Below are 17896 nucleotides of genomic sequence, written 5' to 3'. Positions count from 1 at the left end.
TAGTAGGGTGCAACAGCGCTAGTAGACGTCAATGAGCGAGACGACGAACCTGACACGGTTTTGCCATGGTGGGTGCAACCATTTGTTTTCTTTATTTAGGGGGGGAAGTTAATTCTAAACTATTGAGTAAAACGTTTACATAAACTATGGAGAAATTTCACTAACATTTATAATCAACATTTCAAAAAATATTATTAATAAATTAATTGCCTACATTTAGGGTGGCAAATAGGGAGGCAAGGCATTTTTCCACCCCATAGAACCGCCAGTGCACAGCGTCTCCAGCGGTTTCGAGCGGTTTCGTTTGGACGGACACATTTCTTGAGCCGATTCTGAGTGGACGGAATACTTTTTTTAAATCGACTTCGGTTCGAAATCGGTTTCGTCTCCATGTGGACGGGGCCTAAAAGTACGACGGGGCCACACTAAGGAAAAAAAACAGAGATATTTCGAGAATAAAGTCGTAATAATACGAGAATAAAGTCGGGTGATTCTCTGAATCGGGTGCCTTTTGGGTCTTCGCATTTTTTAAGAAATTACCTTAAAATATTGCATTTTTTATCATAACATCTGGTAGAGGACTACTTAAACCTTTGAGAAAACACATTTTCCCACCTCAGGCATACAATCCCAATAATTACTAGGAGTTTCCTTCTTACAAAAAGTTGTTTGGAGTTGTTAGAGATTAAAAGGGATATCTAGTCCGCTTTTCAAATCTCCGCGCGTCCCTATCAAGCTGGTTAATACAGGAAGGAATCCAGAGCTACCAAGTAAACAATATCTACTTTAATGGTAATATGACAATACAATACAATCAATACAGTACAAATTCAACACAGTTAATCCCTGGGATCCCGAATTTACCTGCACGTGAGCCAGCCAGAGGAAAGAGGCTGAACACCGCGTGTGTGTCTGTTTATACTCTTTGACAATGGGAGGAGTTATCAGATCCTCCCCTTTGGAGCTCATTGATTGGCCGCCCAAATATCACAGACACCTCCGACCTTAGGTTTCCCCAACCACTGTAGCTAGATAAGTTGAATGCAAATCAAGACATGCTCTCACCTTCCCCCATCTTCCTTTGTCCTCAAAAACACATGTCAACAGGCCCCAAATCCAGCTCACAGTTTCACCCAAATGATTCCCATTTTAAGCTTATCCATAGTTTGCTAACATGAATAAATACAAATATAACTCTACAAATCCCCCTTTTTATCTCCTTCTCCAGAGATAAACTTAGACAAGGCATTTTGAAATATACCCACTGTCATTCTTTTCTACTGTGTCCGTCCCCCAAACATTGTATAAATCCATCCGAAGCTGGTATTTAGAGTACTTGAAAACTTCATGGAGACAGAACACCACTTTCCATGGCAGTGAAGGAACCATGAGGGGGCAGCTGAGTGCTAAAATCATCTCCCTCAAGCCTACGCTCAGCTGTTTTGACCCACTTGGAGCCTGTTGGTGGGGTGTCTTGAAACAACAGCCGTCTGTGAACAGGTTTTCTAAATTAATTGTAGACCTCCTATCTGCCAGTGCAGCTTCAGAATCTTAATACTTGGATTGTGCCAACTAAATAAGAACCCCCACATCTTTAGGTAAACTAAATAACATATTTCAATAGCTCTGAATTTCTGACAAGCATCCGTGTTTATTTTTAAATGAAATCCTATTTAAAATCTAAATATAATATGAACTGCTAATGTTTCTGGTAAAGAAACACACTAATGTTATGGATTAAAAAACAACCAAAATCACGATACTAACAAAGTGAATGATTTCCTGGTGATACTGCTTCTACCTGTCAGTGCTTAGATATTATTATGCTGAAAAAATGAATACAGAATTCCAACAAACTGTCATCAAATGTCTTTCTATTATAACTTTAGATGAAATGTATATCCCCATAATGACCTAAACAATAAAGTCTATGGCTTTTACTTCTTTACCAGGCTAGTTACATGATGTTGTCTAAATTAAATTCTGTCTCAATACACTACTATGTTTTAGCTTTAACTGTAATATGTTCTTTCTACATTTCAAACCTCAGTTGCTCTAATGTCTGTTAAAATATTACAAAATTGTTTCATTATCACAGGTCAACTTCTTCGGTATTCTATTATTTCTCACAGTAGCCCCTTGGCCACTGCATCTGTGTTACCTGTTATAATTCAAATCAATATTTAGAAACATCTCAACATTCATCAAACAGTATCTTATCCCCAGATATGGAGCAGGTTAATTACATTCAATGCTCAGTTTGAACATCTGGGTTGGGGCGGAAGGTTTCTGTCAATCCTTAAAAGAAAAATTTAAATTGTGAATTTTACAGCCATGTTGAGATTTATACATTATACTCACTCCCCCCTTTTACACATTAAATCATGTGTAACAAAACCCTGTAATGGGAGGGGAACAAAAACGGTCAGGTAATTGGTTAGGGACATAACGAACATTATTTACAATTTGACATCATTATCATTATTTCCACAGTAAACATTTCAGTGAAAAGAAGTGTTCCTCTCCGTCCTTCAGGCCTAAAAGAAACAGAATCTTCAGATTTTAGTTTTACATTTGCAAACCGCCAACTCATGTGAGAGGAAAATATCACATGTGCGGTTGCCCCTTTTTGTGGAATTTTTAGGAAACCTCTCGTTTCCAAAATAATATGTTAGTCCAAAAACATGCTTGGTTGGTTATTGTTTTAGAATCATGCAGTTACACTGATCACATGCCGGCATTCATTCACACTCACACTGTCTGGTTGTCATGTCAAGTTTGGTCAGCTTCACCCCAGAGTCAGTCATCCACAGTGCCTTGTCAAGTTACACTGTCGGTCAGGGTCAAAGGTCAGTTGGTCTCCGTCTTTTTTGGCCATGTGTCGTGCTCTGCAGAGACTTTGACATTTCAGCATAGGCCAGTATCCTTTGTCTACAAAAATACGTCACGATTTCAACTATGATTTTCAAGATGATTCTCACTTGTCATTGGGACTTCTGCCTCCCACTTTTCCTGAAACTTGGTACAAAACTCACTTCCTTCGAGTACTACTTCTACTGCAATCCATTTACACCTAATTAGTATTAAAATGTCTAATGATCTATTTCAGAAACTGGTGTACAATAACTATTATGTTGAGTCAAAACATTACTAGGATCTGTGTCGCTCTGCATTTCATACTCATTTATCTTTAATTCTGGTCTACTTAAAAAACAATGTTAAACTCTTTTAGCAGTGTGTGGAACCTTGGGTGTCCGAACATGCAACAATTACTCCCTCCTTTATCAAGGATTTAAAACCGAAGTCCTATGGTAATAACTATGCTACAATGGTGAAATCAACACTTTAGATTGGAATTTAATATGTGGCTTGGCACCAGCTATTAATACAAATAAAGATTTGTCCTATAGAGTGGTTCCTAAAACTATCCTTTTAATGGTGATCAATATTGTAACCAATGAGATCACTACTTTATTCACACGTGAATAAAAATGTCTTAAAGAATGATTTGTTAAAAGATTGAAAATATTGAAGAATATGGTTCTACTCTGTCAGTGTGTTTTAGGATGATTCTCATTTTACTTTAATAGTTTCCTCTTTACTGATATTTTTAATTTACCAATTGATTAATAAATCTTTCTGTCTTTACGTATTTATGAAGTTAATTCAAGTTATTTAAATGTGCGTTTCGTGAATAAGTGTGTTTATGTGTAAACTCACTCATTCCCGTTCTCCTTTTCTCCTCCCCTGCTTTTCTCAAGCCGTGACCCCGGCCTCCTCACTTCTAATCGACCATGCCAACTCCTCTGATTCTGTCTTCTCTTCAGTCCATCAGCTGTTGAATCCATCCGCTGTAACTTTTTTAGGCAGCCATTGGCCCAGTCACATCTGCAGCCCCATCATGCCACTGTTGTTGCACTCCTCCTTTACAGTCTCTCTGCTGTTTTTATGGAGGGCGGATTCTGCTCTCATGTCTATTGTGCCAAATCTCGCAGCGCAGTTTGGAACTTCATGTCCTGTTTGAGGGACCGATGAGAGTATCTCTCTGTATGTCAGCATGCTGGTTTGGTTCTGGATGCCACAGGTGGAGATAGTTCTGGCTGCAGTCTTGATGTAGTCTTGTTGTTGTTGTAGGTTCAGCTCTGGTTCTCTGTCTGTACGATGGAGAAGGAGGAGTCTCCTGTTGGGTTAGGTCTTTTGTCTGCTTGGAGGGTCGGGATCGAAGCCTTTCTAACTCAGAGGGGGAGTCCAGGTCTCGGGACACCTTACCTATAAGAAGTCTAGCACACTGATGTTAAATAAATCCAACCCTTTCCACTCTGTCTCTTTCTAATCATACTATCTGTCTTAGTTGTTAAATCCCATCTAAACAACATAATTAATGTCTACTAATGATATTACAAAAACTCACTCTAAAAATTGTTTCATCCATTGCTACATATTTACCCAACACAACTCTGAAATACTTACATGTTTCCAGCATCACATATTCCACACACTACGAAAAAAGAAAAAAAACATCCCCATATTTTCTCTCATTTTAAATCCCACTGTCACTTCGAACAATAGTAAACCTGCAGAGCACATCAATCGGATCACAGTAATGAAATTTGAATCAAGTGTAGGCCTCTGTCTACTTTCTGCAAACAGTTCGAGTGTAAAATGTGTTTTTCACAATGTATTTACACTCTACAGATTCTTGAGTTTACTCATCTCCTGGTGCTGTCGTTGTCAATTCCTTATTGTTTTGTACCAGTTTTCCAAAATCAGTTCTAATTAATATACTGGGCTATTGTCGTTGTTACTATTAACGTGCTTCCCGTCTTCAATACCGGCCAGCAATGTAATGAAAAATGTCAAGGGTGTGCTACCCCCTTTCAGCCACTAGATGGCAGCAGAAAAATGTCAAGGGTGTGATATCCCCTTTCAGCCACTAGATGGCAGCAGCAGAGGTCCGCAGACAATTGCTCACACAGGTATTTTAGGTATAAATCAAATTTACTCCCCGTACAGTTTGTCCAGCTTTTATAATGTGATGTTTATTTCAACAGGCTAGTGTACCTCGAATGATGAAACACAGATCGTGAAGAGCCCTTTATCCCACGTTAGCTTTTCAAATTAAGTTTACAGACAAAGGGAAACGCTCTCCCTCGATTTAACATATAACTGACCTCTGGCTTTTAGCTTTCAGCCTTGGTCTGTTATTTAACCCCAGTTTTAAACGGCGACCCGATCTAAAATATCGTGTTTCCAGGTTTTGTCGTGCAGGAATCAAACCTCGCAACCAAACAAACTGCACCGTCTCCACGCCACTCAGGAATAAACTACCTGCAGATCCGCGCCAAACTGCTCTATTTACGTTACGCAGGACTTTCCGTCTACCTGCCGATCAACGTTCACGTTTTGTATATAACTTTCCTAACATAGTAAAATATGCATTGTATATTCCATTTAAACTTTCTGGTCGTCTGGATTCTTCCTCAGCTTCGTTATATCTGGCACGTCGAGATCACCACTTGTTAGAGATTAAAAGGGATATCTAGTCCGCTTTTCAAATCTCCGCGCGTCCCTATCAAGCTGGTTAATACAGGAAGGAATCCAGAGCTACCAAGTAAACAATATCTACTTTAATGGTAATATGACAATACAATACAATCAATACAGTACAAATTCAACACAGTTAATCCCTGGGATCCCGAATTTACCTGCACGTGAGCCAGCCAGAGGAAAGAGGCTGAACACCGCGTGTGTGTCTGTTTATACTCTTTGACAATGGGAGGAGTTATCAGATCCTCCCCTTTGGAGCTCATTGATTGGCCGCCCAAATATCACAGACACCTCCGACCTTAGGTTTCCCCAACCACTGTAGCTAGATAAGTTGAATGCAAATCAAGACATGCTCTCACCTTCCCCCATCTTCCTTTGTCCTCAAAAACACATGTCAAAAGGCCCCACATCCAGCTCACAGTTTCACCCAAATGATTCCCATTTTAAGCTTATCCATAGTTTGCTAACATGAATAAATACAAATATAACTCTACAGAGTTCAACCCCGTCACAGACAACTTGGAGTCTGTGTGAATATGATTCAAAAAGATATTCAAGTTAATTCTTGTTGAACCTTAATCATCAGAAGTCCCTTGTTTAGGATCACCTATATTAAGTAGATTTTTTCTAGACCATTAGTAGACCATTTGGCTGCAAAAGGGGATCATTAGAACTTTATCCAACATCGGCCTTCAAATGTTATCAAAAATATGCATTCAACTTAGAATTTTGTTTAGGTTTCATATTTTGTCTGATTATCTTGTACACTGTAAACACAATACAACACTTCAAAGTTCATATTAAGTTCATATCACTAAAATATGAATACAAACCTAACAGGGGTTGAACAGGGTTGAACTCAGCATGACGGGGTTGAATATGATAACAGGGTTGAAAGGACAACACATTTTTCTATATGGTATGGATTTATTTAGCTGAGCAATTAATGATTATGCATTCAATTAAATGGACATTCAATTGAATTACAGCTGAACTATCAAAACATTTGATACAACATCCATCCATCCATCTTCTCCCGCTTATCCGTGGTCGGGTCGCGGGGGGTAGCAGTTCCAGCAGAGAGCCCCAAACTTTCTTTTCCCTGGCGACATCAACCAGCTCTGACTGGGGGATCCCAAGGCGCTCCCAGGCCAGCGAAGAGATATAATCCCTCCACCTGGTCCTAGGTCTACCCCTTGGTCTCTTCCCAGCTGGACGTGCCTGGAACACCTCCCTAGGGAGGCGCCCAGGTGGCATCCTAACTAGGTGCCCGAACCACCTCAACTGGCTCCTTTCGACGCGAAGGAGGAGCGGCTCAACTCCGAGTCCCTCCCTGATGACCGAACTTCTCACCTTATCCCTAAGGGAGACACCAGCCACCCTGCGGAGAAAACCCATCTCGGCCGCTTGTATCCGCGATCTCGTTCTTTCGGTCATGACCCATCCTTCATGACCATAGGTGAGGGTAGGAACGAAAATGGCCCGGAAGACCGAGAGCTTTGCCTTCTGGCTCAGCTCCCTTTTCGTCACAACGGTGCGGTAAAGCGACTGCAGTACCGCTCCCGCTGCTCCGATTCTCCGGCCCATCTCACGCTCCATTGTTCCCTCACTCGAGAACAAGACCCCGAGATACTTGAACTCCTTCACTTGGGGTAAGGACTCATTCCCTACCTGGAGTGGACAGTCCATCGGTTTCCTGCTGAGAACCATGGCCTCAGATTTGGAGGTGCTGATCCTCATCCCAGCCGCTTCACACTCGGTTGCGAACCGATCCAGTGAGTGCTGAAGGTCGCAGACCGATGAAGCCATTAGAACCACATCATCTGCAAAAAGCAGTGGTTCAATCCTTAGTCCACCGAACTGCAGACCCCCTCCCCCATGACTACGCCTCGAAATCCGATCCATGTATATTACAAACAGGATTGGTGACAAAGCGCAGCCCTGGCGGAGGCCAACCCTCACCGGAAATGGGTCCGACTTACTGCCGAGGACCCGGACACAGCTCTCGCTTTGGGAGTACAGAGATTGGATGGCCCTGAGTAGAGACCCCCTCACCCCATACTCCCGCAGCACCTCCCACAGTAACTCCCTGGGAACTCGGTCATACGCCTTCTCCAAGTCTACAAAACACATGTAGACCGGATAAGCGTACTCCCAGGCCCCCTCCAGGATCCTTGCGAGAGTAAAAAGCTGATCCGTCGTTCCACGACCAGGACGGAATCCGCATTGTTCCTCCTCAATCTGAGGTTCGACAATCGGCCTGACCCTCCTTTCGAGTACCTTAGAGTAAACTTTCCCGGGGAGGCTGAGTAGTGTGATGCCTCTGTAATTGGCACACACCCTCTGATCCCCCTTTTTAAATAGGGGAACCACCACCCCGGTCTGCCACTCCTTCGGTACTGTTTCCGACTTCCACGCAACGTTGATGAGACGTGTCAACCATGACAGTCCCTCAACACCCAGAGCCTTCAGCATTTCCGGGCGGATCTCATCCACCCCCGGGGCTTTGCCACTGTGGAGTTGTTTGACGACCTCAGTGACCTCCCCCCGGGAGATTGGTGTTGATCCCCCGTCATACTCCAGCTCTGCCTCTAACATAGAGGGCGGAGTTGTCGGGTTCAGGAGTTCCTCAAAGTGTTCCTTCCAACGCCCTAACACTCCATCAGTTGAGGTCAACAACGTCCCATCCTTACTGTACACAGCTTGGATGGTTCCCTGCTTCCCCCTCCTGAGGTGTCGGACAGTTTTCCAGAACAACTTTGGTGCCGCCCGAAAGTCCTTCTCCATGTCTTCTCCGAACTTCTCCCACACCCGCTGCTTTGCCTCGGCCACGGATGAGGCTGCTGCCCTTCGGGCCTGTCGGTACCTTGCAACTGCCTCGGGAGTCCCCCGGGATAACAAATCCCTGAAGGCCTCCTTCTTCAGTCGGACGGCTTCCCTGACCACCGGTGTCCACCAGGAGGTTCGAGGGTTACCGCCCCTTGAGGCACCTAGGACCTTGAGACCACAGCTCCCCGCCGCGGCTTCGGCAATAGAGGCTTTGAACACCGACCACTCTGGTTCAATGTCCCCAACCTCCACAGGAATGCCCGAAAAGCTCCGCCGGAGGTGTGAGTTGAAGGCCTCCTGAACTTGGGCCTCCTCCAGACGTTCCCAGTTCACCCGAACTACACGTTTGGGCTTACCAGGTCTATCCAGAGGCTTCCCCCGCCACTCGACCCAACTCACCACCAGATGGTGATCAGTTGACAACTCCGCCCCTCTCTTTACCCGAGTGTCCAAAACATACGGCCTCAGGTCCGATGATACGATAACGAAATCGATCATGGACCTTCTGCCTAGGGTGCTCTGGTACCACGTACACTTATGAGCATCCTTATGTTCGAACATGGTGTTTGTTATGGCCAATCCATGACTAGCACAGAAGTCCAGTAACAAACCACCACTCCGGTTCAGATCAGGGGGGCCGTTCCTCCCAATCACGCCCCTCCAAGTGTCTCCATCATTGCCCACATGTGCGTTGAAGTCTCCCAGCAAGATTAAAGAGTCCCCTTCAGGAGCCCCATACAGGACTCTTTCCAGGGTCTCCAAGAAGGCCGTATACTCTGAACTGCTGTTGGGTGCATAAGCACACACAACAGTCAGAGTTTTCCCCCCCATAACCCGCAGGCGTAGGGAGGCGACCCTCTCGTCCACTGGGGTAAACTCCAACAAAGAAGCACCTAACCGGGGACTTGTGAGTATCCCCACACCCGCCCGGCGCCTCACACCTTGAGCAACTCCGGAGAAGAATAGAGTCCAACCCCTATCCAGAAGTAAGGTTCCAGAGCCGACGCTGTGCGTAGAGGTGAGCCCAACCAGATCCAACTGGTAACGCTCCACCTCCCGCACAAGCTCCGGCTCCTTCCCCCCCAGAGAGGTGACGTTCCACGTCCCCAAAGCCAGCTTCTGTCGCCCGGGTCTGGTCCGTCGAGACCCTCCGCTTTCACTGCCACCCTTCTGGCAGCGCACCCGACCCCATTGATGTTTCCCGTAGGTGGTGGGCCCGCGGGACGGAGAAGCGGAGGTGTTGCCCACGTTGCCTTTTCGGGCTGGGCCCGGCCGGGCTCCGTGGCAAGCCCGGCCACCAGACGCTCGCCGACGAGTCCTCCTTCTGGGCCTGGCTCCAGAAGGGGACCCCGGGCTTCCTCCGGGCCGGGTATCCTCACTTCTTGTATCGTCTTTCATGAGGTCTTTTGAACCAATCTTAGTCTGGCCCCTTGCCTGAGACCAATTTGCCATGGGAAACCCTACCAGGAACACAAGGTTCCAGACAACACAGCCCCCAGGTTCATCAGGGCACACAAACCTCTCTACCACGGTAAGGTGCTGGTTCTTCAGAGAGGTGATACAACATGAACATGAAGTATTTAAAATCACATTTAAAAAACATCAAGCACAAATTCATCAAAAACATGAATGGAATGAATCAGTCCATATGGTCAGCAGTAACAACAATTCCTAATATAATGTAAAATGTAACTAATTTTGATTGCTAATTTGGCTACTAATATTCAGTACATAACGTTGAACTCTGAATATTTGTATAAATCACTGACCACAAGTATAATAAACGTTTTAATTAGAAACATATCACCCAAAACATCATTTTAAACACCAACATCAAATAACAGCAAATCAACACAAAAAAGGAACTATTTACAGTAAAAACAATATGTATTACAAGTCTTCATATTGAGACCATAGACTGTATATATAAATGGACGTAGGGTCCGTGATGTCACCCATAGGATTCTGCAGAGTTGCCGTGAAGCCCTTAGTAGGCGGAGTCGGCCACTAACGGCTCGACAGTTACGCCAGAGTTCAACTCCCGCCTTCTCCAGCCTGCTCCAAATAAGGGCAAAGAGGCGGGACCTGCTGCCACCGAGCTGGAAGTTCCAGAGCTAGCTGAAGCTACCAAGCTAAGCTAACATGCTCCCCATCTGCACGCTGCCGGCGCATTTTATGTTTCTAAGGTAAGCGGACATGAAACTATTCAGCAAAACTATAAATAATAATCTAAGTTATTGAGCTTTTAGCATAATACTTCAGAATCTTAAAACCCCTTAACGTTTGTATGCAATTGTGCTAAATTCAACACTGGAATCAAGCAAATATTAATATGTTTGCATGACATTAGTTATTTATATTTTGATATCACTTAACTATACGTTTAATACATTTAAGTCAAGCTAAGGTACATGTGATGGTAGCTAGTTAGCGCTCTTACCTGTGAGGCCTCCTCCAAACAGCATAATAACCAGACTGTATCATTAAAACTAAGTACCAGTTCTAGATCCTTGACTTTAGACAAACAATTCAAAAGACAAAATGTATTTAAAGACCAATCTTTATTTGAATGTGCCTCTTAACCTGAGATATTAGTTATACAGTAATAGTATTGACAATCTAAAAAAACTGAGCAACTCAACAGTCAACTTTATGTTTCTTATTGTCTAAGCATTTATTATTTTCATTTTCCCCCTCTCATATTCAGTGTGGACGGATTGAGACAGCATGGTGTCCAGAGAGCTGCTGAGACTTCAGGGAGAAACCTCCGTGTGATGGACGTCCTGTCTGTTGGTTTGGAGAGTACTGAGGGTCTTTCCTCTGCGAGGAGGACCAGGGCTGATGAAGGAGCCCATGCTGGGCATAGCTGATACCAACTGCACAGGCCTAGTCTGTCACTTTATTTGACTAAATGTGTTTACTTATACATTTAATAGGTTTACACCTTCTGTCCATATGTGCTTTTTATTTAAAACATTTGATTAACTTTTGGTTCACATTTCAATAAATTGTATTTGTATTTGCACTCCTTTTGTCCATTATTCTTACTGAAAATGTTAGATTACACATTCACATCTGACTGAAGATTGGCCCCATTTATTGGTGACGTTGCAAAACAAGGTACATGTTGTGAAGCTCATAAAGTGAGGCAAATAGAAATAATCAGCTGATGGAGTGTAGATGTGGAAATAGCTGCATTCGATCAGCTGACTGTTTTTACAATAAAAGTACTTTCTTAGTGAATGTCCTGTACTGGTCTTAAAATCTCATAACATCAGCTTTTAATGTTCCTCTTGGATGTTCTTCTTGACCCTCAGAGAAGGAGAAAATGTCCTGTCTTTCAGGCATGTCCTTTCCTAACAAAAATTACAGGAAACATAAAACATATTATTGCAGAACAAGTGTGTTATTTATGAAAGCGGTGTGTTTGTGTGTTTAGGGGCTGTAGATATAATTATTTTGTAATTGTAATGTTTTTTTTTTTATTTCAACAGAGCTACAAAGACAATCAGATTATGAATGAACAGTATGAAGTTCATCAACATTGAAATATATGTTATTATCAAAATAATATTTAACTGTTATCAAAACGTAGTGCAACTGTAGAAGCTTGCTCTGTTGTCTCACTGAAAGAATCACTTTTACCACGTTTTTTTCAGACAATATTGAGAGATAAATAGTAGCAGTTCTCACTGTGTTAAATATCTTTGCCTTCAATACATTAAATTAGAAAGCTGACAAAGTCATATTGCTTGTTATCATCTAAATGTAACTTTTTGCATGGAAAAAAAACCCTCAACTTAACTGATGTGTAGGTGATCTAGTATTTAGTATTGTTTAATGGAATGTATATCAGTGTATTCAAGTCAATACTTCATTCATTTAAACCAATATCTTTCTTGATTCTTTGTACAGTATGAAAAAAGAGTCTTTGTACCTGTGCTGAAGTTCACTGCTGTGAGGAGTCCAGTTATGTCTCTCACTCTCTGGTCCAGCCTGTCTGCATCACCTGGACACCTTAAACAAACAAACAGATATATGTAAAGTACCATGTGTACAAACAATATAACTGATTCTCTTCTGTTGAACATGTTGGATTGTGTATTGTCCGAGTCAGGGTCCTTTTTATTTTACTGTAACTTTGGAAGTTGTGTTACCAATGCTTACTGTTTATTTGATACCCATTTGGTAATGCAATTAATAAAAACAACAAGGTTTGGGTTCGTTCTTCAGATGACTGTGACGTTAACGTGTAAGCTCAATAATGAACTCCAGCTCAACCAACCATATTGTAATATCTAAGTAATCATCTTGAAATATGACATTAATAATTGTAATATACACACATCTTATTGTGAGGTTAATTTCCCATACACTACTTTGACATTAGCTTGTCTACATACTTGAGCATAGCCAATTTAAATTAACCTTAGATGCATACAGTTCTACCTACATAATAAAATATCTCTAAGTTACAAGGATGTAACCTTATTTTATCAACCTCAAACAGAAGCCGTTTGTTCAACAGTATTATCCCACTTAACACTTGTCTATTTCGTTGTAACCTTTATATACAGTCTATGATTTTAACTTGGAGGCTACGATTACAATCGTTAGCACCGATGTAGCTACCACTAGCTTACATGCTAACCCAAGCCTTACCATTCATTACGTAGCTGATTAAAATCATTAACACATAAATAAAGCACTAGAATTTCACTTACCGCAAAACCGCATTCATGCACCGTCTGTTTTAACCGCAGAGCGAGTCACAATAGTCCGATATATAAGCATGAAGAACAAACAACCACGGCCGGCTACAAGTTGTGTTTCTTGGATGAGCTGAGCAGGCAGAGTCCCTGTAGCTAGCTTCACGGAGCAGCTAGCAGAGAGACAAGAAGCTAACAGCGGCAGGCACTTGACAGAGCCGTCACTCAATGTGACCACGCCCTAATTTATGCACAAACTTTAAGACCTAATATAAATAAAAGGGTCGTGTTAGAAAACAATTCACTCACAGATCCATAATCATGAAGGTGGAATCTAACTATATCGATAATAAAATGTATGGAGCCAGGGGTAGAAACATGTTTTTTTCTGCTGTAAAGTTGGGAATTTTAACATGGGGGGTCTATGGAAATTGCTCCTTTCTGCAGCCATCGCCTATCGGCCAATATATGAATTGCAGTGTGTGGCACTTCTGTATTGGCTTCCCGGCTCTACCCCACAGTTTGCCGCTTGATTGAGACCCATCCTGCCATGCAGAGCCACTGTTGGAGAACAGCTTTGTGAATGGCCCTGTTGATTGGGCTTGTGGGGGTTGGGGTGCAGTTGGCCGAAGGGCTACTGGCCTGGAGGTGTGAGTGGAGTGTTGTGACGTGGGGGGATGGAAAATTGGCTGCCAATGTTCCTGTGGTTGTGTACTCTCTCTTTCAAGACTATGGAAGGTGTTTAAAATAGCTATTTTTGCCCGATGTTTCCTGTCTATGTCCAGCCTTTGTAGCAGAGGCACCAGACTCAGAGCAAAGTAGTATGACTCTTCAAGTGGTGAGTCTGGCATATGTGTGGCTGGAGGTTCCTGCAGTAGAGAAATTAGTTGCTCCCCAAGGTCTGTGCTCTGTGGCCTCCTCTTTGTGGAACGCTGGGCCGTTGCTGCTGGTGTGGATCCCTGGGGGCTACGGGACCTAGAGGGCCTCCTCTCTGCAGAGGTTGTGGGTACCAGAGGTGGTGGGGCTGTAGGTGGTGTGGGTGTGCGTGGGCCTGAATATCCAGATGCTGCTCCTGGTGTAGATGCTCTCTCTATCTCTTCTAATGGGGAAGGATTTCCCAAGCTGCTTGTAGAACTATATTAAAAGAAACAACAACATGAAATCAATTAAAATATTTGTTCCTGGGATTAATTTATGCAATATGAACATATTTATGTAATTTAAAATAAACTCTTTCATACCCTTGCAATACATCATGACAAATTACAAAGTTACAAAATTATATAAATAAAAAAATGTGCATACATACCTCCTTTGCTGTTTATATGGCAAAATGAAGGACATTATGTCTGAATACTTCCAGGCCTTCTGCGAGCCACCTGCAGATCCACTTGGGATGGACTTCTTCCTGGTTTTGACGAAAGCATCCCTCAGTGACTTCCATTTCGCCTTGCAAACCTCGACTGAAAAAAAGAATAGATTCCGATTAATAAAATGATATCACTTTTAATTATTTGCTTGTTTTTCCCTTCACAGATACTTGGCTTCCGGGGACTCACTGGTCAGCCTAGCATTCAGCTATCGCCAAGGATGCACTACTGTGAGAGACGCTGTCCATTTGGTGTGTGCAGCCATTGAAAAAATGATGATGGAGAGGTTCCTACCCAGGCCAACAGAAGACACGTGGAAGGAGGTTGCACAAGGATTCTGGGGAAAATGGAATTTCCCAAATTGCTTGGGAGCAATAGACGGAAAGCACATCGTCATCCAAGCACCACCACGGTCTGGGAGTCAGTACTTCAACTACAAGAAGACATTTTCCATAGTGCTTTTGGCACTTGTTGATGCTGACTACAGGTTCCGAGTGATTCAAGTGGGGGACTTCGGAAGAACAAGTGATGGCGGGGTGTATGCCGGATCGGATTTGGGGAAAGGACTGGAGGCCAGAACACTTCATGTTCCAACCAGTACCTCTCTACCTGGTGCTGCTCACCTGGGTGAGATGCCATTCGTCATGGTAGGTGACGCAGCTTTCCCACTCAAGCCATACCTGATGAGACCATACCCTGGAAAGAACCTCACTCAACAAAAAAGGATTTTAAACTACAGACTTTCCAGAGCAAGGATGGTGGTGGAAAATGCCTTCGGCATTCTGGCTTCCAGGTGGAGAATCTTCCATCGTCACATCAACCTGCACCCGAAAAACGTGGACAAGCTTGTGGTGGCTGCATGCATCCTACACAACTTCCTGCTGGCCCCTGTGGAAAACCAGAGGTTGCTGGATGAGGAAGAGCAGCAGGGGAGACACATGACACCAGTGAGAAACATGGGAGGAAACAGGGCATCAAGAGAGGCCTGTAATGTGAGGGAGGCTTTCTGCACATTCTTCAACTCTCCTGAGGGCAGTGTGTCCTGGCAGGACAGGATGGTGTGATTACTGGAACACACAAAAGTTACTACACTGACAAAATGATTGAAAGATGTGTTTTTTCATTCCAGAGAATTTGGAAAAAGCAAAAAAGTATTAGTTGTTGTACTCCCAAAGACAGGTTATTGTTGCATTTGTAAAAAACTGTTCTTTATTTTTTAATATCCTATGTTATTATGTATTTTTTTGATAATACATTTCATAATAAATAGTTTTGTCTGACAAATGTCTGCCAAATTATTCTTGTCTGTCCTCACAATTTATCTGACTATAAATACAAGGTTATACTATGGGTAGTTTGTTTTTTCAATGATGTAAAAAAATATTACAAATCAAAATGTAGTAGCCCTATATTTGATGAATTACTGTACTATTGTACAATGGCACTTGTGAAATATAATTTCCTGTTTTACTACAATACACCTCAGAGGGAAATATTATTTCTTCATTTTACATTTTTCTGATAGCTATACTTTAAAATTAATACAAAATAAATTGAATATTAAAATATATTATCATTATAATGGGTTAAACAAAACTATTGATCCCTGGGCAAAATTCACAAGCTAAAGTATAGTTAAAAAAACAGTATATAACAATATATATGATGGGAATGTATGCATGTAGGTTTTTACAAAATGTTCTCAGACAGAAGGGTGTCGCTCTGACCATTGTCAGGCAATTATCATATGGATGTTGGGGGTTGTAATTAACATGATGCTTCCCCTTCTGTCATATAATATATATACAGTATATATACATATATAAATATATATATATATATACTGTATATATATTATATGATTTTGTATTTATATTGTGTTTGAAATTCCACAGCTTAAAACAAAGTTGTTATTTAATAGAGTTATTGCATTTAACAGAATCAATCATGCATACAGATGAGACACAGGATTGAAGTCAATACACAAGATCTTATTTCCTATATCCAAATATAAACATACATATATAAATATATATATATATGTTTATATTTGGATATAGGAAATAAGATCTTACTTTCTTGTGAAGTGCAAGTTTACTAATTTTTTTAATGACTTTCACAACATGTTAAACTACTGAATGGCTCTGTACTGTACATACAAGTATTCATTAACTTTAAAACATTAATATTTACCTTCCACTCCAATAACTCCACCGACTAAACACCAGACCTTGTCCTTTCTGACGTTGTCTTTGTAGTATTGATGGTGTGTTTTTCCACTTCGATGATTAAACGCTCTTCGTCCATTTTGGGTGTCGTGTTGTGAAAGGGGGTCTGCAACACGAGTTTATTTGGGGGATGGGCCTGGGCCGGATGAATGTTCCACTTCCTGCCTGCGCCGCGTCAAAAATAGGATTCATCCTATATTTTTGAAATTCCTTGCGGCGAGGAGCTTCTGGGACGCAGCGTGTCTGGTGGAATAGCACCCATTGACTAGAGTGGCCGCGATCGCTAAAAACGCCGCAGCCGCAGCGCAACGCAGCGCAGACGCTCCTGGTGGGATTAGGGGGTAACCCTTACCCTTAACCTTACCCTAACCCTAATCCTAAACTTAACCAAGTCTTCACCCTAAAATGAATGATTCCCCTTATGGGGACCTCCATTTTGTCCCCATAAGGGCAGTGAGTCCCCACACGTGACTGTGTAAACAGATTTAGGTCCCCACAAGTATAGTAATGCTAGTCCACACACACACACGAACCCCTAACAACATATTTCCCTGACCTTGAGGACTCAGATCTGGGCTGCACTGCATGCTGAATATTAGGACTTTGTGGAGGAGTGTTGATATTGCTGAAAGCTTCCCTTTCTTTCTGTCTTCTTTTAGCTTTCCTCCACATCTTACGCTTCTGTCGTTTAGCTCTGTCACTCAGATCACAGATAGTTTTCTTTTTCCCCTCCTCAGTATTCCTTTTCCACCTCTTGCGCTCACTCCTGAGATAATTCTCCCTCCTATCTGGGTCTGCATTCCTTCTTGCCTTGTACTCTCTTTGCCTCTCTGCTGCTGTTTTTCCCATTGTGATGTCTGAAAATATTAAACATTAAAAAAACATTAAGAATGATAGACATTACCATTTAGTCATCTAAGAAATATCAAACATTCAACCCTGTCACAACAGTTCAACCCTGTTATAATAAGAAATGTGACAGGGTTGAATGTGACAGGGTTGAAGTTCTTGACAAAAAGTAGCCATGAGACCTTGTTTAGCTAAGACATAGCACCACATGGAATTTAAGGACATCATAAAATGGTAGTATTTTGCACAAGTATTGTTTAATTTTTTCTAAAGAACCAGTGGCGTTTTCTCCTGGAGGCCAAGGGAAGCCAGGCTTCTCCTGTTTTTTCGGATTGTAGTTATAATTTTAATAAATAAATAAAAA

The 17896-nt window shown here is 42.2% G+C and overlaps 1 protein-coding gene across 1 annotated transcript in view; it reads right to left on the bottom strand.

The window, feature by feature from the left end:
• The window catches only part of LOC117545744, a 40146-nt gene extending 23432 nt beyond the window's left edge, over positions 1-16714 (bottom strand). The window contains exons 1-3 of the mRNA XM_034215687.1: positions 16649-16714; positions 14395-14548; positions 13600-14219 (exon numbers count right to left, since the gene is read on the bottom strand). Of these exons, the coding sequence (XP_034071578.1) occupies positions 13600-14219; positions 14395-14429 (655 nt within the window). The 5' untranslated portion in view covers positions 14430-14548; positions 16649-16714. The remainder of the gene's footprint in view (positions 1-13599; positions 14220-14394; positions 14549-16648) is intronic.
• Between the last annotated feature and the right edge of the window lie 1182 nt (positions 16715-17896).

Source organism: Gymnodraco acuticeps, unplaced genomic scaffold, assembly GCF_902827175.1.
Source record: "Gymnodraco acuticeps unplaced genomic scaffold, fGymAcu1.1, whole genome shotgun sequence".
NCBI lineage: Eukaryota > Metazoa > Chordata > Actinopteri > Perciformes > Bathydraconidae > Gymnodraco > Gymnodraco acuticeps.
Note: the sequence above shows the minus strand (reverse complement) of the source record. Positions and strands in the feature narration are given on the sequence as shown.